This window comes from Elephas maximus, chromosome 16 (assembly GCF_024166365.1).
Source record: "Elephas maximus indicus isolate mEleMax1 chromosome 16, mEleMax1 primary haplotype, whole genome shotgun sequence".
In the NCBI taxonomy this organism is placed as follows: domain Eukaryota; kingdom Metazoa; phylum Chordata; class Mammalia; order Proboscidea; family Elephantidae; genus Elephas; species Elephas maximus.
In genome coordinates, this window is record NC_064834.1 from 15,993,022 (window position 1) to 16,013,097 (window position 20,076).

Below are 20,076 nucleotides of genomic sequence, written 5' to 3' on the forward strand. Positions count from 1 at the left end.
AGGGCAGGCCTTTGGGCAAAGAGATGCAAATGTCCTGAGCCCCTTCCAAGTCTTCCTGGGGCCTGGGATCCTCTCAGAAGCACTTAAGTCTCCTGTGCTCCTCACGCAGGTAAGGTGGGTCATCATTACATGAAAAGCAGAAATAAGGCTTTCTGTCAAAGTTATCATGAACACAGGCGCCTCTAAGCTTGGGGTGCACACACCCCAGGGAGGGCCGAGAGGATCCAACAGGGTGTGGGAAATATACTTATGGCTATTTCTACCTTGTAAATTTTCTATTTTTTGTGTGTATGTTTTATAATGTACACACTGTATTAGTATGACAGTCATGTATATAATTTCTAATAAAGGTACACATTGGAGGTGTGTGCTCAGAGGTTTTTCACCGGGTGTTGGGAGCCCATTGATTTTCACAGCCTTATTTATTCTCAGGGCGTAGCAGGGAGGGGTGCAGCAACATTTGTATCTATTTAACAGCCCAGGGTCTGGAACCCAGACACACCTAACGTCCTACCCAGGCTGCGCAGGCTGGGAAAGGCTGTGGGTCTGGACAGGCCGTGCATTCTGGGGACTCACCTCGTCCTTGTCCACCACCTGGATGAAGAGGGGGAGGGCAAAGCCGACCTGGGCCAGCTCTGTGATGGCCACGCTGTACTCGGAGCTGTTGAACTCAGGGGCGTTGTCATTGATGTCAATAACCAGGATGTTGAAGGTCGTGGTGACTGTGGCGTCAGACGGGGTGCGGTCATCATTCAGCTCCGTGCCCTGCAGATGGAGGTTGAGCAACCCAGGGGTGAGGGCAGCCATGATCATAGCAGCTATTGTTTACTGAGGGCTTTCTCAATGCTGGGCAGTACACTTTAGGCAATTTATCCCATCAAATCCTCATCATAACCCCAGGAGGAAGATTCTATCATTAGTATCCTCATTTTACTGATGAGGAAACTGAAGCTCAGAGAGGTGAGGTAACTTGTCCAAGATCACACAGCTAGGGTAGGTTTCAAACTCAGGCGGTAGGATTCTAGAACCCGATGAGAGGATGACATGGGGTAGGAAGGACGAGACAGGTTTGGTGACTCACTAGGGATAACAGATGACTCTATTCAATTTGACAGATGAAGAAACTGAGGCAAAGATATTTTGTGCAAGCAGTTACTCAAGACTTAATTGAGCAATTGCTATGCACTGAGCACTGTGCTAGGCACTGAGGGTCTGGGTCAGGCTCGGGAGTAGGTGGATTGAGGCATCGGGGCATCCGGTGGCTAGGCCCCTAGGGAGAGTTCTGGGGCTCAGAAACACCCATTCTCAGTTGTACCCCAGCTTTCTGAACCAGAAGCTCTGGGTGAGAGGCCCAGGAATAGGACCTTTCAGCAGCTCCCCAGAGGATTCAGATTCGCACCCAAGTTTGGGAACTCGCCTCACGTTCTATTTCAAGATAGAAGAATTGAGTTCAGGGTCTCACTGTGAGTTGCTGGCAGTGCTGGGACCAGCAAGCAGCTCTGCCCCACTGGAGCTGACCCCTCTCATCAAAAAGGGGAGCAGAGACCAGGAGGGGAGGCTGGCGCTGGGTGGGGGAGCCAGGGGCTGAGTAGGGACTAATAAATTCATTGCTGCTCCAGGCCTCTCAAGGTCAAGGAAGGCAATTAAGGATCAGGCTGGGTGGCTCCATCCTCCCCACACCAATGGAAGGGCTTCCTTCCCAGGCCCCTCTCCTCAGTCCTTGAGTCACCCCCTCCTCTCAATCGATGGCTGGAGCTGGGGAGAACCCTGTGGCCCAGGCAGGATCCATACCCCTAAATGGGTTTCCCAAGGAATGGCTCAGCTAGTCATTGATTTTAATTAAAACTGGCGTGAGTGGCAGGTGACTGCTGGTCGGGGCTGAGGCTCCACCATACCTTCTGGGGTGGGGCTTCCAGCAGCTTCGGCCCCCTCACCACTCTGTTGCTGCTTCCTAACCAGGTAATAGCCCTAGGGAAGCTGGGAGACTCTGAAATGAGGCAAGACCTCAGAAGTAGGGTAAACTCAAGAATTCAAGCTGGCTGCACAAGGAACTTAGAATCATGGGATAACAGAAAGGACCATGGGCTGAGTATCTACCATGTGCTGGAGCTTTATACTGTGCATTTACAGCTTGTAACAGTCTCACAAGCCTGGTATGTTAACCATCCTCTGCCTCTACTTCCCCATCCCCGAAATGGAGATGAAAGTCCCATGCCATGGGGTTAATATGGAAGCAAAGTGCCCAGCAGGATACTTGACACAGCCCTCTCTTGACAAATACTGGTCTCTTCCAGACAGGGGCCCTGGCACAAGTCCCAGGAGTCAGCACAGGGGGAGATGGCAGAAACAGTGTGCTTCCTGAAGCCTCCATCTGAGGTTAGAGCCTCAGACACAGATGGGGACTGGCATCATGGCCAGAGGGCACTGGGTCCCTGGCCCCTGTCTGCTTGGATGAGATGCTCACCGCCCAGGCCTCACCTTCACGGTCAGGATGAAGCCATGGCTGTACAGAGGGTTCTCCCGATCTAGTAGTCCATTCAAGGTCAACGCTCCGCTGATGTAGTCCAGGGCAAAGATGCTGTTGGTGTTCCCTGCAAGAAAGAGGCATTCCTGGGTGTGGCTGGAGCCCAGGGCATGTGGCTGGGCCAGGGCTCCTCTGAGCATTAAGGACTCATTAATAACTTAGAGTGAATGCTGGTTCAAGGAGCAGCGGAAGCAGCAACGGAGAACTCAGGAGCACAGGCTAGCAGTAGACAGCTCCTCCCCTTCCCCAGCTCTAATGGGATCTGCACACAGTAAAACCAAAACCAAACCCATTGCTACCGAGTCAATTCCGACTCATATTGGCAGTTCGAATCTACCAGGTGCTCCTTAGAAACTCTATGGGGCAGTTCTACTCTGTCCTATAGGGTCCCTATGAGTCTGCACACAGTAGGGGCTCATAATCTCTCTCAGATTAACCAGGAAAAAAGCAAAGGGGAGACAATTTCCTCTTCCTTTAGGCTTTGGGTCGAGGCTGTTCTCAGCCAACCCTCTGCTGGGTCACCTGTCTGTGTTGGTCAGCAAGGCAGCCCATGCCCACCCGGGTTAGTGGGGCCCCACCCTGTCCTCCCAGCATGTGAGGGGGTTGCTAGAACAGGGGACAGGCTGCTGAGGACTGTGGAGCAGTCTCAGGTCACTCACAATGGGCTTTGAGGGCTGTGACACAGGGCCAACCAGCCCTGCCCTGCCTAAGGCTTCATCTTTTGGCCACATAGGGTGCTGGCAGGGGTGCAGAGGCCAGGGGAGACCTGGGTACTCTGCCTGCTGGGTTATGTATGGCTGTGGCTGTGCACTGGGAGGAGAGGCCTGCAAGGAGGCTGTAAGGGAGGGTCTTTAGCCAGAAGCTCTGCTACTGGGGAAACAGGAGGCTGGGGGTTTCACCCCTTCCCTCATTAATTCATTCACTCCACAAACATTTGTCCAGCTGCTGCTGCTGACCAAAAGGTCGGCAGATGAATCCACCACCAGCTCCTTAGAAACTCTATTGGGCGGTTCTACTCTGTCCTATAGAGTTGCTATGAGTTGGAATCGACTTAACCGCATTGGGTTGGGTTTGGTTTTTTCATACTATGTGCCAGGGACACATTATAGTGGCGGATGCAGCTCCCAACCAGGTGCTCACATTACAGGGTGATCAGATGGGATGACTCATGGGGGGTGGGGAACATGGGGAGCCCATCCCAGCCCAGACATGGGGGCCAGGGAGAAAAGCTTCTGAAAGCTAAGGGGGGAGTAGGAAATGGCTGCCCAGAGATGGCAGCCAAGCAGCAGGGTGTCCCTGCCTCTCCCAGCGCTGACCCACCCCAAGGGCCAGAGGTTGAACCTGAGAGCCAGGAAGCCCAGAGATGAGCCCCCAACATCGGCAGGGCCCTTTCAGGTTTCTGAGCCCCCGAAAGGCTGAGCTGAAGGGCTACCCTGCCTGAGGAAAGACCATGGAGCCTCTACTTCCCACACCTTCCCCACCACATACTCTGGCCTGGGTCCCACCTCCCCAGGCCCACGCACGCCCAGTGTCCCACCATTCCAGGTTTTCATACATATTTATTCTTTCCAATAAAGGAACCTCTCTAACGTTTAACTAGATAGGATTCAATTTTTATCTTTGTAAGGTTTTTCCTGTAAATCATTCACAACTCAGAAGCCCGCTGTCAAGTGATGTGCGTTAATTTTTCATTTGAAAAAGAGGGTTATCAGCCATGGCACCCTCAACAGTGTCTCACCCCTCAAAACCTACACCCCATTCATGGTCACACTGCCAATCCCCAGCCCAAAGTCTGGCCCCACCAGGTACAACACCCCTCCTCTCCTGATCTAGGTCCCTGCTCCAATATACCAGCAGGCAAACACCCCCAGTGGGCACACGGTCACCCTCAGGGATCCTCCCCCAACACACACACACTCGCACATACACTCACACACCACACATACATACACACACAGTCGCACATATACCACACTTACATACACATACTCACACCACACACACACTCATGAATACGCTTACACACACACCACACACACAACACAACACACATATACACATACCACACACACTCATACACCACACATACACACACCAGGCACACATGCTCACATACACACACACCACACACACACTCATGCACACACTCACACACACTCACATACAACACGCCACACACACACTTCAGTTCACACATCTATCTATGTAGAATTCACCTTCCAGCCTCCTGCTGAGAAGGAATGACTAATTCACAGGACCAACAGCCAGAAAGGGTTCTACCCAGGGAGCTGACAAGGCCACCTGAGAAAGGTACCAACTCTGATGCTACTACTGTCACCATGGTAACACCAGCACTCCCTGGGATGCCAGGCTCTGGTGGGTCCACACCCCAAGGAGGAGAGGCCAAGGGCATGTCTCATTCAAAGATGAGTTGATTGATTGACTAGTTCACTCACTCATTCATTGAAGTTCATACTGAGCACCTACTGTATACCAGGTGTTAGGCAATCAGTAGAAAAAAGCAGGCAAGGTTCACGCCTTTAGTCTTACAGCAAAGATGGACATCAAGGCTATAATCACAGTATTGAACGTGTAATTACTTACTGAGCTAAGGTCCCTGAAGAGAAGCAACCTGGAATACAGAGGTGGTAAGATTACACCCGCTGGAGAGAGACTGCATAAGTTCGCATCGTAGCTCTGCTACTTACTAGCTGTGTGACTTTGGTCAAGATACTTAACATATCTGGGTCTCAGTTTCCTGGTCTGTAAAGTGGATTACAGAGGGTTAACATGAGGATTAAAATGAGTTAACACAGTGCCTGGCACATAGGAAGCCCTCAACAAATGTTGGCTGCCTGTACTTCACCAAAATGATACACTGCTGTGGTGCCCACCCATTACCACCACCAGGGCCCTGTGCCTAGAGCTGTGTGCCCAGTGGGGCACTGAGCCAACCCCACATTTTTGCTAGGAAAGCCTCACCACTGAGGGCCTGAGGTTACAAGATGGCTGCCTGAGGTCGGGATGGCAAACACAACCCTCAGGCCCAAGCCTCATACCCAGAGTTCTGGCCTCTGCTCCTCTGTCACTCACCCTGAGACTGGGTTCCAGCCTTGGGACCCTGCCTTGACTCATGCCTTTATCCCCCTATCCTATCATCCTCCCTTCCCCAGGAGGCTGTGCACTTCTCTGCTATCCTGGAAACTGATACCACAAAGTCAGCCCTCTGGTCTCCTAGACAATCTTTATTCAAGTCCCACGGGGGTTGGGGACTTGGGTGGGGGGGCTCACCAGGATGCCTTTCACCTGTTCAGCCCCCACTGCTAAGCAGAAGGGCAGCTGCATCACCTGGGTTAACAGGTGCTGAGGTGGGTATGTGTGTCGGGGAGAGGGTATACCTGGCAGGGGAGGGGTTCTTGGGTGGAATGGGGGTGTACCTTTAGTGCCCTAAGGATGCTGGGAACTGATGAGCCAAAGTATTGATAAAAGAGAAGAAGGAGGTCATTTACTGGCCCTGCTGGTTCTCCTGGGGCAGCCACCTCCTGTGAGAGCTTAAGGCATCAATAAAATCTCCTCAGGTTTGCAAGAGGGAGGCCTAGAGGATGCAAATCGAGCCTGAAAAGTCATGAAAGGCTGCGAAGGGGAGTCTCAGCCTTCACTGTCCTATCTATTAATACATTTTTCACTTGCCCTTGAGTTAATTCCAACTCATGGCTACCCCATGTGTGTCAGAATAGAACTGTGCTCCGTGTTTTTTTTCTTTTTTTTTTAATTGTGATAAGTATATAGGTAACAAAACATTCTATACATGTACAGTCTAGCAGGGGGGTTTCAATTGTTGATTTTTCAGAAGTGGATCACCAGGCCTTTCTTCCGAGGGGCCTTAGGGAGAATTTGAACCTCCAACCTTTCAGTTAACAGCAAAACGCGTTAAACGATTGCACCACCCAGTGATGTAGCAGCTACTATTTATTGAGCACTTACTGGGTGCCAGGCATCAAGCTAAGCTATTTGCATGGTTACATTATCTGATCTTCACAATAATGTTATAAGAAGATAACCCATTTTATGTGTGAGGAGGCAGGCTCAGAGATGTTAAATAACTTGTTCAAAGTCACAGGGCTGGAAAGTGCTAGCTTGGACTCAAGAGTCACAGGTCTTTGCCCCATGCACATTGGTACCCACTGTGCACCCAGCCCTGCACTAAGGGACAAATACAAGACCATATCCTTCACAGAATGAAGTGTCAATGTACAGAGTTGCTTTTTCTGCAAGAGAGAGCCTTAGACTAAAAAAAAAAAATATATATATATATATATTTTGGAAGGCTCTAGATAATCCGTTTATGATAGAGTTTTACGCAGCAGCAGGGTGTGCATGTGGCAATGCCTTCCAGGTACCTGAAAAGGTGGGGCCCACAGTGGGGACAAGACTGAGGAGGCAGGGCTGCAGACATATAGGCACCGGTGACATACACAGGGCACCAGGGACAAGCAGCCTAAGGCAACGCCGGTCTTTATGGAAGACCTCTGGTTGCATGAAGGACAAGCAGGAAAATTCACAAGACATGAAGGAGACAGAGAGTAGGTGGGAAGCCAGCGTGGTGCTGGGGGCCCAGAGGCATGAGAGGAGTAGGTCTGAGAAAGAGATGGTTAAGAGGGTGAATAGCGCAGATAGGCTAGTCACCTGGGTAGGAAGATCCAGCAAAGGCCACTGATTGGACCTTGAGGCACCCCTAAAGGTCAGACTTAAAGACACTGAGGAGAGCATGGATTACTGGAAGTGGGGACCCAGAGAAGTTTGGTTTTAAAAAAAGAGGCAGAGTGGCAGCTAGAGGGCGCAGCAGAGTCAAGCAAGGGCTTATGCTGTTTTATAAGTTGCCAAAGGTGTAAAAGCAGAAAGGCACAAGTGGGAAAGGTAGGGGGACATTGGATGTGGGGGTACAGGTTGGAGTGATGGCTAGACTTGGCGGGGGGCCGTGGGAGGCTCCCGCCACCATGCCTTCTGAGGCCAGCTGGTCTCCCCTCCTTCTGCCCTCTGCCAAATCTCATCAGTCCCACATCTTGTCCCCTTGTTATCCTGCCGGCAGCATCTTGACCTATGGTGGGGCCCGGTTTGGGTGAAGAGCAGTTTCGTGAGTGGCTGGTGGTGCGTGGGGAACACAGGCTGGTGACTTTCAATTGCTTTGTCTGCTCTGCTGGGCTGACAGCCCCTGCGTCTGCCGTTGCTCTCCCCTCCCTCAGAGGTAAAGGAAACCAAGGCCTCCCATCTCGGCCTGAATCCTGCCCATTCTCACAACCCACCTCACTGTCACCTGCTTCAGGAAGCCCATCCTTATCTCTCAACCAGAGGCTGTGCCATTTCTGGCTCCCCCGAGCCCTTGAGCACCGGGCTGGCCTCTAGGAGATCGCATGGTGGCTGCCCTAGGCTGCGGCTTCCCGAACTCTCCTATCCAGAGACTGAGGGTGCCTTGAAGATAAGAGCTGGGTTTTCCTGCTCGCTGTGTCCTGCAGTCCCCAGAATATGCTCATTATCTAGGATGGCCTGGGGTTTGGCTTCCTCCCTCAGCAGTGATTAAAAAAGGTCAATTAACTCACACTGGGGTGTGGGCGGAGTCCCTGGGTGGTGTAAACAGTTAAGAACTCAGCTACTAACTGAAAGGTAGATGGTTTGAATCCACCCAGAAGTACCTCAGAAGAAAGGCCTGGCAATCTACTTCAGAAAGATCACAGCCATTGAAAACCCTATGGAGTAGTTCTACTTTGATAGACATGGAGTAGCCATGAGCTGGAGCTGACTTGAAGGCAAAGGGCACCTTGGGCCTAGCCCTGTGCTGGGGTCATGGGGGAAAGAAAAGAAGAAGAAAGCTTGGCTTAGGAGGAGCTTGTAATCTAGTCGAACTTCTGGGCCTAAGCATCCATCCACTCAAATGCTAGTCCTGAATGGGCACAGAGGCTGGATAAGATGACTTCTGAGACTGTGATCCTTGAGATCCTCTGGTGTAGTCAGCAGGCACTCCCCAGGCCCAGGGTCAGGGTCGGTACCCAGGGAGGTGTGCAGAACTGAGCCCTGCACCCCTTCATACCCGTGGCCTCTCTTTTAGTTGCAGCCTGTACCTAAGGTCTATCACATTAACACCCAAATGAAGACCGCTTACTGCGTGTAATCCTACTGGATGTCACAAAAGCCTGGTTGTGACCCACAGCTCTGTCACTTACCAGCTGTGGGATCTTGTGCAAACCACTAAATCCTCTGAGCCAGCACAGAAGACAGCTCTCACCTCTGTGGGTTGTGTGAGGCTTAGGTGTGACCGTGTATGTAAAGTGCCTATCATGAAGCAAAGCGTGTAATAGGTGCACATTTTGGCTCCCTTCTCTGTTATGTCTGTTTTCTGAATAGAAGGAAAATCAGAACAAGTTAGTCCCAACTGGGGATACATCTCATTCAGCAGGAGTTGTGAGGGAACTTGCCACAGAATAGCCAACACATCTCGAATTCTTACCTGTGCCTGACACTATGCAAAGTGTCTTGTACGCATATCTTTTGACTTTCACAAAACCCCCACGGAGGAAAAAAAAACAGCTGTTATCTAGTCAATTCCAACTCATAGCAACTCCATGAGTTGCGGAGTAGAACTGTGTTCCACAGGGCTTTTGGAATAGATTGCCAGTCCTTTCTTCCAAGGTGCCTCTGGGTAGACTCAAACTGCCAACCTTTTGGTTAACATCTGAGGATATTAACCATTTGCAACACCCAGGGATTCCTTTTTTTTTTTTTAAACACCCATAAGTCTCACTGCCCCCATTTTACAGATGAGGAAACTGAGGCACAGAGAGGTTAAAAATAACTGATGCTAGGTCATCCAGTAGTGGGGGCAAAGCAAGGAGTTAAACTCGGTTCTCACTAAGCTAAAGGGTTCATGTCCTACATATCTACCAGAGGTAGCCGCATTAAACAGCTGTGAGCAGCCAAAGCCGCCTAGGCGACTGGGGCAGGCTGGCCTGCAGGCCCATCACTGTCTAGTGGGCCATGTAATTCTGAACGGGACAGACGTGTATCACTGTATAATGAAAAGTGGGAGTCCAAATACGGGCTCTGGGCAAGGTATCTTATGAATTAAAAATTGTCACTCAGCTGCCTGCTGACTAAAGGGACTTGTATCCTGAGCAGCACCTGGGCAGGGCTGCATTCAACAGCTCCGTGATCAACATATGGCAACCAGGGGTGTGGGTTACCTGGGCTTTCATCCAGGGGAGGGGAAGCCGCCCGCCGAGAGCTTGCTACCCATGGAGACCCTGGGGAGGGGGGATTTAAAGTCAGCAGCCTCCCCCAAAGCTTCCCCTGAAGAAAGCCACCTGGGATGCCTCATCTGCATTCAGGTCTCAGCTCGAATATCACCTTCACAGACGACCCCTCCCTCAGGATTCCCCCCCCCCACCCCACACCGACCTCCCCCCCCCGTCACTCTCTAGTCCATTATCCTGTACTATTTCCTCCAAAGCACCCCTGCTCTTGGGCTCTTTTCAATCTGTTTAGATGTTTACTTATTGTCTGTCTTCCTCCCCTGCGGTGTAAGCCCAGGAGGGTGGGGACCAGCGGCCCCAGGGCCCAGTTGAGACACAGTAGGTGCCAATAAATGTTGTTTTGAATGAATGGAGAGACTCATGCAGGGACGTCTGGGGGCCACTGTGAGGCTGGTGTAAAGGGCCATCGGGCAGAATGGTGCTGGGTGACTCACAATGTCACACGTCATAGAGACCACAACTGCGCCAAGGCCAATGAAGAAGGATCAGCCAATTAGCAGCTGCAGTTGGGTCTCTCATACCCACCTGGTACAACCACGTTGATGTGTGGGTTTGAGCTGAGCAGCCTCAGTTAATTGCTGTTATTACTGTCCAGTCGGGGAAAGACAACCTTTGCAGCCCTGAGTAGGTGCGAATTGCAGTCTGCTTGTCTTGCCAGCGTTTTCACAGAATGACAGTTTTCATCAAGCTCACTTAAACCAACAAATGATTACCTCTCCTAATAAGGCCTCAAACTGGACTCTGATTAATTTACTAATAAATGGTTCCAATTTATGAGACATAAACCTGAGTAGCCAAGGCTAGTAAAACCTATTATGATGTTAGGATTGCTAAGGGTCAAGTTACCGCCCACCCACCCACCCACAGCAGTACACCACGCACGGCTCCCCGTAAAACCAGGGCATCTTCAGAAAGGCAGACCTGGTCCTCCAGGCACTTTCATGGGTATCACCAGGAGCAACGGCAGGCATCTAAATCTCTCCACTTCCTGAAAATCCTTGACTCTGCAACTGGGAAAATTTCTCCAAAGGGAGTAATCATGGACGTGCTCACAAACAGCTACTAAGATGTCCATCACAGTGCTGTCTAATAAGGAAAACCAAGGATGACCAAAATGCCCAACAATAGGGGATTAGTAAAATAAGTTATGATACGGAATTTGGTCAGCTATGAAAAATAATGTAGCAGAAGAGAAATTTGTGACTTGAAAAGATAGATGCTCAAAACATTTATAAAAAGGAGCCACAAAATAATATAATTCAGTAAGATACTCTTTTTTGTTGTTGTTTAAATGTATATATACATAGAGAAAGGAATTAAATGTTCACAAAATGCTGACGAGGATCGCCTCTGAGTGGCGATACCGAAGCTGGGCTTTTCGTCCTTGGCCCTACTGACATTTCGGGCCAGATAACTCTCTGTTGTGGGGGGTGTCCTGGGCACTGCAGGACATTCAGCAGCTTCCCTGGCTTCTACCCTCTAGATGCCAGCCCCTGAGCTGTGATAACCAAAAATATCTCCAGACGCTGCCGAATGTCCGCTCCAGGGCAAGATGCAGAGAACTATTTGCTGTAGAGAGTCATTTCAACTTTCCCTCTTGACTTATTTGAACTACAATTTTTTTTTTTAAGCCAATACAAATTCCTTTAACAAATAACCTACAATGTGTCTCTGTGTTCTAAATTGGTGCTAGGTGCAGGCTGATTTGTTAATTAACTTACTTTAATGAGCAATTGTTCCCCTACCACCTTTACTAACACTGAATTTCCGTCTCCCTGAGGGCAGGGGCCTGTTCTGAGGCTCAGATAGGTGAAGCAACACGTTCAAGAACACATCTTTACTTGGTGGCCATGCTGGGATTAGAACCTGGGTCTTTTGAGTCTCAAACAGCCTTCCTGGCTGCCGTGGGCTTGGTTTTGCCTATATGGGGCTGTTTCCTCAGCCCTGGGGCTGAAGACGGGCCGCAAAATGAACAAGATAAGGAGAAGGAAAGCAGTGGGCTCAGATCCCTCTGCTACCCACCTGCTCACTCACCTGCAGCCTGGTTACCTCCACCACCTGGGGAAGGCGCACCCAGCCGGAGCCGAGACGGCAGGGCTGGTGGGCCAAAACTGCATGCCTTCCCTCATCCGGGGCCCTCCTTGGGTCAAGGTTGGGAGCCTAGGAGCACCAGTCCCCAGCCCACATTCCCCAGAAGGTGCTTGTTCTGCCTGCCACTGGGCCTGGCCCAATAACTCACACAAGGCCTGGCACTCAAGAAAGCGTCAGGGCTCAGGGAGATTTACGGGCTCCAATAAAGCCATCTCAGTCCTCACATAAGCAGCGTGTTATATTTGATGATCTGAAAGGCCTTGTCTCAGCGGAGAGAAGGTGAGGGGGGTAGATGGGAGGGGAGACACTTAAGAAAACAAAGAGGACAGTGATCTGATGCCCAAGGAGAAAAAGGTGTGAGGGGCGGGGGTGTGTGCTGTCTGTCATTCTGGCAGTTCTGTGCCTCCCCTCCAGCCCCAGCTCTCCTGGCATCTCAGTGGCTGATACAGCAATGGGACATGGAGAAGACAGGCCAGGGATGAGGCTTCTCAGGGAGTGGGGCAACAAGAGACCACCTACCACATACGTGGGCACTGGGCGAGGGATGTGGGTAATGTCCCCAGGGAGCCCTCTGCCTAATGGGGAAGACTGGTGTCCCCCAGGGGAAGGACAAAGCACACTTATAAAGAAGCCAACCACAGAACTCAAAAAGGACTGGACATGAAGTCAGGAGACTGGATTCCTCCTTTTTACATCCCAGCTCTCCAGGTTTGTGTGCCTTTCTGAACCTCAGTTTCCTCGTTGTTGTTGCATGCTGTCCAGTCTGTTCCAACTCATAGCGGCCCTATGTAAAAAAGAACAAAACACTGCCCGGTCCTGCCCCATCCTCACAATTATTGTTATGTTGAGCCCACTGTTGCAGCCACTGTGTCAGTCCATCTTGTTGAGGGTCTTCCTCTTTTTCACTGACCCTCTCTACTTTACCAAGCATGATGTCCTTCTCCAGGGACTGGTCCCTCTTGATAACATGTCCAAAGTACATGAGATAACGTCTTGCCATTCTCACCTCTAGGGAGCGAGTTACCTCATTAGCCCTACTCGCAGGGCTGTTTGAAGGTTCAATGAAACAAGGGATCCGAAGATGCTTACAAACTATAAAGTGCCATGCCTGCATTAGGTATGATTACATGTCAAGGGCAGTGAACCAAGGGCCTGGGGCAGATGGAACTACACAGTGACTGAAACTGGATGACATTAGACAGAAAAGACTGTGGCGGGGGGTGGGGTGCAAGGCCAATTGTAGATGCACACAAGGAGGCTCGGCACCCCAAACCTTCCCTTCCAATCCTATTTCGCAGGCTCTGACCTCTTCTTCTAAATGCTGCTCGTTCGGTTCATTGTCTTATCATCATGACCACAGGGAAGAAGTTTGGCATCAGAGAGTCCTGAGTTCAAATCCCAATTCCACTACTTCTAGCCACATGACCTTGGGCAAATGACTTCACCTCTCTAAGCCTCAGTTTCCTCCGTGATAATAAAAGACTTTGCCTCCTAGGATTGCTGGGAAGAGTTTCTAGGTGGCGCAAATGGTTAAGTGCTCAACTATTAGCTGAAAGGTTGGTGGCTCGAACATACCCAGAGATGCCTCAGAAGATAAGCCTGGCAATCTGCTTCCAAAAAGTCACAGCCTTGAAAACCCTATGAAGCACAGTTCTACTCTGACTCACGTGGGGTCACCATGAGTTGGAACTGACTCAATGGCAACTAACAACAACAACATGTTGCTGGGAGAATCCACAGAGACAACAGGAGTGGATTCTGGCACAAAGCAGTGCTCCCTGGGTCTCTGAGTCCTCCCCATCCCCTCTGCCACTTTCTCTCCACAAGCACTGATGCCAGCAGCCCCACGGCTGCCCCCCTCCGACCCCAAGTGCTGCCAAGTTCCAGAGTGAATGACTTTCAAATCTGTAGAAGGAGAGCCCATCACACACACCTTGAGCTGGGTAATTTATGAATCAAATTGTGCTCCGTCAGGGCTCCGCGGCCCAGAAATAGATGTGGTCAGACGAGGTTCAGGGAGCCAGCCTCAGACACAGTTATCTTCATAGAGACTGGCCACCAGCTGGCAGGACCAGCCCCAGTAACTGACCTTGAGGAGCTCCCTGGGGACTACAAAGCCCCCCTCTACCATACCGCCAGTCCCAGTCCTGAAAAGAGGACAGAGAACTGCCCAGGCTTGGGAGAACAGCTGAGTGGCCCAGGGCAAATTACTTTTCTGGGCCTCTAATCTTCCATTGTTTAAAAAAGAGGAAGCTTTTCTATGCAGGGGTTTTTCAGATGTCTTAGTTTTAGAAGCAAATCCTGTGGGCAAACAAAATCTTACACAGAGCTACCGTATACAAAACAGCCAAAAAGAAAGCTAGCTGCCCTGCCTGAATCAAATGGGGGTGCTAGAGTCCAGCATACTCAGTGCCCCCTCTCTTCAGTGGGAGGGGGTTGGGAGCCCAGGACTTCAGGGAAACTTGAGGTCCCTGAGGACTCTCGGATTTAAGATACCATGTTGTCTATGAGTGTCCACCCAAGGATACATAGGGCCTGACATCATGCCATCTAGGTCATCCTAGGATCAAAAAATACTGACCAGGTGAGGTTCCTAAGGCTCAGAGGGTCAACGTGTCCTTATCTGACTCTGATCTTTCTGAAAAGGGCAGCACGTTGTAGTGGCTAGGATCAGGGTACAAATCCCAGCAGCACCCCTTACCCACTGTGTGACTTCAGGCAAGTTACCTACCTCTCTGGGCTTTAGTTTCCTCAGCTATTAAAAAAAAAAAAAGGGGAGGGATAATACTTATAGAGCTGATGTGACAAAGCAGGTAATGCATCTATGTAGTTGGGCACAGTGTCCAGCACATATTAACGGCTCAATAAATATTAGCTGCTACTATAAATTCTATTGGCAAAGGAAGGAATTTTGGCACTTGACGCATACAATGCTGTTTAATTTTCATAATCAAATCATTGATTAGTAAACTGGGGTAAGAGGCTAAAGAACTGGCCCCAAGTCATATGGCTGCTAAATTGTTGAGCTGAGATTCGAACCCATGGCCTTTTGATACCAAAGCCTTTCTCCTGTGTTCTTTTTCCTCTTCCTCCCCAGAAACATGGCTTCCAGAATGCACCACAGGAAGGCTGCAGGTTATGCCAGGCCCCATTTCCTGATGTTGGAGGGTTCTCCAGCATCTGGTCAGTGACTCAGAGTATAACATCAAAGCAGATGTTTCTGGTCAGAGAATGCCTGAGGGGAAAAACTGCAGATTTAGTACAGACAAACCCATCCAGCAATGTGGAAAACATCAAAAATTTCATGTTCTACTGAAGATGAGTCAGAATCATTACGTACACAAGAAAAGATGGCACATCTGTCCTATGGGGCAGGAGCCCTCAATCTGCAAACAGGAAAGCCATGGTTTCCCAGAGAGTGTCCCTGGGAATTCTGGTGCCACCGGGTACAGGTAAACCAACACCAAAAACCAAACCCACTGCTGTTGAGTTGATTCCAACTCACAGACGCCCCTAGAGGTAAGGCCAACTTAAAAAAAGTTCAAATAAATTTGGGAAATGATGAACAGGATCTTTACTGCAGGACTTGTCAGAGCCTTTAATGTGCATTGTGACTTAAAATGGACAAGGACACTGCAATTCACTGTCCTCCCACCTGATCTTGTCTTGCAAAGGCTATTTTGGAGGGCTGGTGGTCTGCGAAACTCATGGAGGAAACCAAAGGTATAAAAGGTGCCGTCCCATGTTGGGATGTTGAAAATGTTCCGAACTAGATAAAGGTGGTAATTTTACAACATTGTGAATGTACTAAATGCCACTGAATCACACACTTTAACATGATTAAAGTGGTAAATTTTATATTATGCGTATTTAACCACAATTAAAAAAAAATGTGATTCCCAGTTATCCTTCAGCAGGGTCTCTGAGCCGCTAAGTTTGATGCATCAAGTGTCAGAGACGGAAAATAGAAGGGTTCTTAGAGCTCATCAGGTCCAAACTTCTACTGCTGGGGAACTGAGGATCAGAGATGGGTAGTAACTCGGCCAACATCACACAGCAAATTGGAGGCAGAGCTGGCACCAAACGGGTTGGCCTCAAGTCTAGGTGCTCTTAACCCTACCTGACCCATCCAGGACACATCAGATGTGTATCCCAGACCAGTGGTTGGCTCCCTGGCACTTTGGGGAACCACATCTTTAAAAAAACACAGTTTTTTTTTTTGACTATGGAAGATTTCAAACACACACAAATGTAAAGACCGGAGTACAGTTCTGTCCTACGCATCCATCGCCCAGCCTCAACAATCAGCAGCATCCTGCCAATCTTAGTTCACTCAAAGGCAACCCCCCACCACTGAATTTTTCCTCAAGTTATTACAGTAGTTTCACTTCATTCTGAAATACTGTTTGCACCCCCGAAAAGGACTTTTTAAAAAATGCACCCAGACATGCCATTATCTCACTAAACAAAACTAACGGCTCCTTAACGTCACCGGACACACAGCCCAAACCAGGGAGCCCAGTTTTGAAGGCAGTATTAGGGTCAGAGGCTGGAGTCCTTCTACTCAGCCTCAGATACCAGGCCTCTGACATCGCTGAAAATGAAAGAAACGGTATCTCCAACAGTATCTGTGATGTTGTATTTCTGAAGCAACAACAAACAAGAAAAAGAACAAAAAAGATCTGTAGCAAAAACAGCAAATAGTAAACCAACGTTATCTGGGAGGTGGGTACATGGGAGGGTAATGTCAGCTTCTGCCCTTTCTAGATAGGTCACATTTGCCAGTGATCTTGGCCCCATCCCTCTGATGAAGGCCAGGGGTCCTGCACTGGTGTGTGTGTGTGTGTGTGTGTGTGTGTGTGTTTGGTGGGTGTGTATGTGTGGCGTGTGTGTGTGTGGTGTGTGTGTATGTGTGGCATGTGTGTGTATGTGTGGTGTGTATATATGGGGCGTGTGTGTGGGGTGTGTGGTGTGTGTGTGTATGTGGGGGTGTGTGTGGTGTGTGGGGAAGGGTATGTGTCTGTGTCATGGGGTGGCTGGCCATTTTATTCTGGCAACCCAGCCTCCAGAAGTCCCTCATCCTCCTAGCTGGAGCCTCAGCCCCAGCTGTCACATCATGTCCCCAGACCCTGGCCCAGTGCCCCGTACCAAGTGGGTGTTCAGAGAATGCTTGATGAATGGATCCAGCCAGGCAGGGAGGGGTGTCCCGAGGCACTCCCAGCCCCTTGGCTCCCACAGGCAGGAACTAACTTTTGCTGAGCAAGCGGGAAACAGCAAAAGGGGGGACGTCCTTGCCTCCTTGGCCAGAGAAGGCTCAGCAGCCTGGATCTTCCCGATGCCTCTGACCACTGCCTTGAAAAAGACAGGCCATAGGACAGAGTTCAGAGTCTCTCCCACTGGCCTCAGGACAATTACAGGGGCTCTCGGTCCTCCTCCTGGGCTACCATCCCCTACTTTCTTAGCACAGACACACACAACATCAGTTGCCGTCAAGTCAATTCCGACTCATGGTGACCCCATGTGTGTCAGAGTAGAACTGTGCTCCACAGGGTTTTTAATGACTTAATTTTTGGAAGTAGATTGCCAGGCCTTTTTTCTCAGGCACCTCTGTGTAGACTCGAACTGCCAACCTTTGGATTAGCAGCCAAGTGATTAACTGTTTGCATTACCCAGGGACTTCAAGACTTCCTTGGGAGGAGGGCAGTTCCCCTGGGAAGCTCCCCAGCAAAGCTGAAGGGAGTAACCCTATACCACCCCCACCCCCAACTCTGTAAATAGACACGTTTGGAGGGGGAATGGGCGCAGAGGATCCCTCTGGAGACAGATGGCATCTTTTGAGGGTGTTTTGCAAGCTGGAGACTCTCAGCTCCCATAGAAAGGAGAAGATAAGTCCTCTGCTTGTGGAGAAACTCCTGGCACTGTCCCCTGGCACCAGCGGAGCCTCAAAGCCCAAGCACGCACCCGAGCCTAGGCCAGAAAGGAGGGGCATCAGTCTTTGATCTCCAGGCCCCCAAACCTTTGCCCACATGTGCCTGCTCTCCCTCCCGGCACAAAGCCCCAAGCAATGCCAGCTGTGGCACCCCAGCCTGCAGCTCCCCTGGTTGGAAGATGACTTATGGCTTTAATTACTGAGGCCCGGATGTGAGCATCAGGAAGGAGCCAACCCCACCATGCTTGTCCCTGTCAGCGGGGTCTGCCAAGTTGGCGAGGGTGTGTTGGTATTGTCTACATGCTGCCACCCCGCCCCTCGCTTTCTGGGCTGTAGCCAGGCCCCCTTCACTTCTGAGAGACTGCAGCCTGGTCCCTGCTCTGTGAGGGTGGGGTAGAGCAGGAGTGTCCGTGTGTGTGTCAGAAAAGCTCTGAGCCCAGCCCATGGGAGAGCTTTGCCCTGGGAATGCTGGGAGAGGACAGTGAGGGAAAAGCTGGGGCAGGAAACAGCAGGCGAGGTCAGTGGGCTCAGAACAGCCAGGGCCTCCTGCAAGAGAGAGATGGTCGCCAAAGAAGCTGGAGATGGTGATGAAGAGGTGTAAGCAGCCAGACAGACAAACGCACAGACCCTGAGACCACTGGGAGGAAGGGCACTTGAGATTGTCTCTCACCAGGGCCACCGTGGTAGCCTCTTGGTTGGTCTCTCTGCTTCTCCTCTTGCCCCTTCCTACCCATTCTCCAAAAGCAGGTCTTTCTGTGATCATTGAAAAAAGCCTGGCACAGATCAAGTCACTCCATTGTGATGTCTTCCCAGGACAACTGGAATAAAACCCTAACTCCTCTTCCTGGTCTGCAAGACCCTGGGACATCCAGCTCTATGACCCCACTCCCTACTCTGAATTCCTGGATCTTCTAACCCCCACCACATTGCAGTCTCATTGAACCTCTTCTTCTAATTTTCTGTTTCTTAAATATACCAAGCCCATTCATGCCTCAGCAAGCAGCGTGTGCCTGCCTCCCAAAGGGGCTCTTTCCCACCACACTCCACGTGGCTACCTCCTCCAGCAAGGCTCAGACCACTCTCAAGGGCTACTGTATCAAAGAGGTCATCCCCAACCACCCAGTGTGACCCCCAACTCAGGCTTTCTCTATTATACCCCCTGTTTAATTTTCTTGAAAGCATTCCTCACTATCTAAAAAGATCTCATGCGTTAAGCTGTTTACTTGTTTATTTTCTGTCTTCCTTACTAAACTCTAAGTTCCAGGAAGGCAAGAGCCATGTCTATCTCATCGTGGCTATATCCCCAGCAGTTGGCACGTGAGAGATGCCCAATAAATATCTTTGAATAATTGAATTAGCCCAAATCTCTTATGTTACCAAGAGTGATAAGGACAGTCCCCAAACTGCCCACAAACTAGAAGCATTGCTGCTAGACCAGAAGCAACCACCCTGACCTCCAGGGCCAGGTCAACATCTGCGTCCCTTCCCCACCAGAAAGAGCCCCTTTGGGAGGCAGGCTCCAAGGACTACCTTGGGGGGCGGTGGGGAGACCCATAGTCATGGACCTTGGCAGCTTCCTGTACCTGTGGCAGGTTCAGGGCAGAGCAGGGGGAGGGGAATGGAGAGTAGGGAGAAGCAATGACAGGAGGAGAGCTGCGGTGGATCGGCACAAACAGGCACCTCCCCCACTGCTCTCGGCCTCTGTTTTCCCATCTGTGACTTGGGAGGGTTGGACTAGAGGATATCTGGGTGCCTGTGGTCTGGTACAGGTTGTTGTTGTTAGTTGCCATCCAGTTGATTCCAACTCATGGCAAGCGCATGTGTGCAGGTTTTCAAGGCTGTGAGCTTTTGGAAGCAGATTGCCAGGACTGTCTTCCGAGGTGTCTCTGGGTGGGTTTGAAACACCAACTGTTTGGCTAGTAGTCGAGCGCTTAACTGTGCCATCCAGGGAACCTTTGGACAGGTAAACCCCAGAAACTAGGCCCCAGCTTGGAGAACAATGGAGGTCAGGGGGAAGGAAAAGGTGTGAGGAAGCCTCTTCCCCCCACCTCCCACCCCAGTACTGCCATCAGCTCTTGTCCAGGCCTGGGTTATCAATCTCCCTCCAGCTGGAGAACTCCCCTAAATGAAGCTCCTGTTGGCGTGGGCCTGTGAAATAACAAGTCACTCGCTTTGCCTGGGAAATGAAAGATGGTAAGGCAGAGTTCCCGGGACAGAGGTGATCTCCA

At 50.5% G+C, this 20,076-nt stretch overlaps 1 protein-coding gene across 5 annotated transcripts in view; it reads right to left on the bottom strand.

The window, feature by feature from the left end:
* The window catches only part of CDH23 (cadherin related 23), a 528,116-nt gene that overhangs the window by 257,317 nt on the left and 250,723 nt on the right, over positions 1-20,076 (bottom strand). For all 5 annotated transcript variants that reach the window (XM_049855780.1, XM_049855785.1, XM_049855781.1 and 2 more), the window contains exons 10-11: positions 2,479-2,591; positions 577-765 (exon numbers count right to left, since the gene is read on the bottom strand). In XM_049855780.1, the coding sequence (XP_049711737.1) occupies positions 577-765; positions 2,479-2,591 (302 nt within the window). The remainder of the gene's footprint in view (positions 1-576; positions 766-2,478; positions 2,592-20,076) is intronic.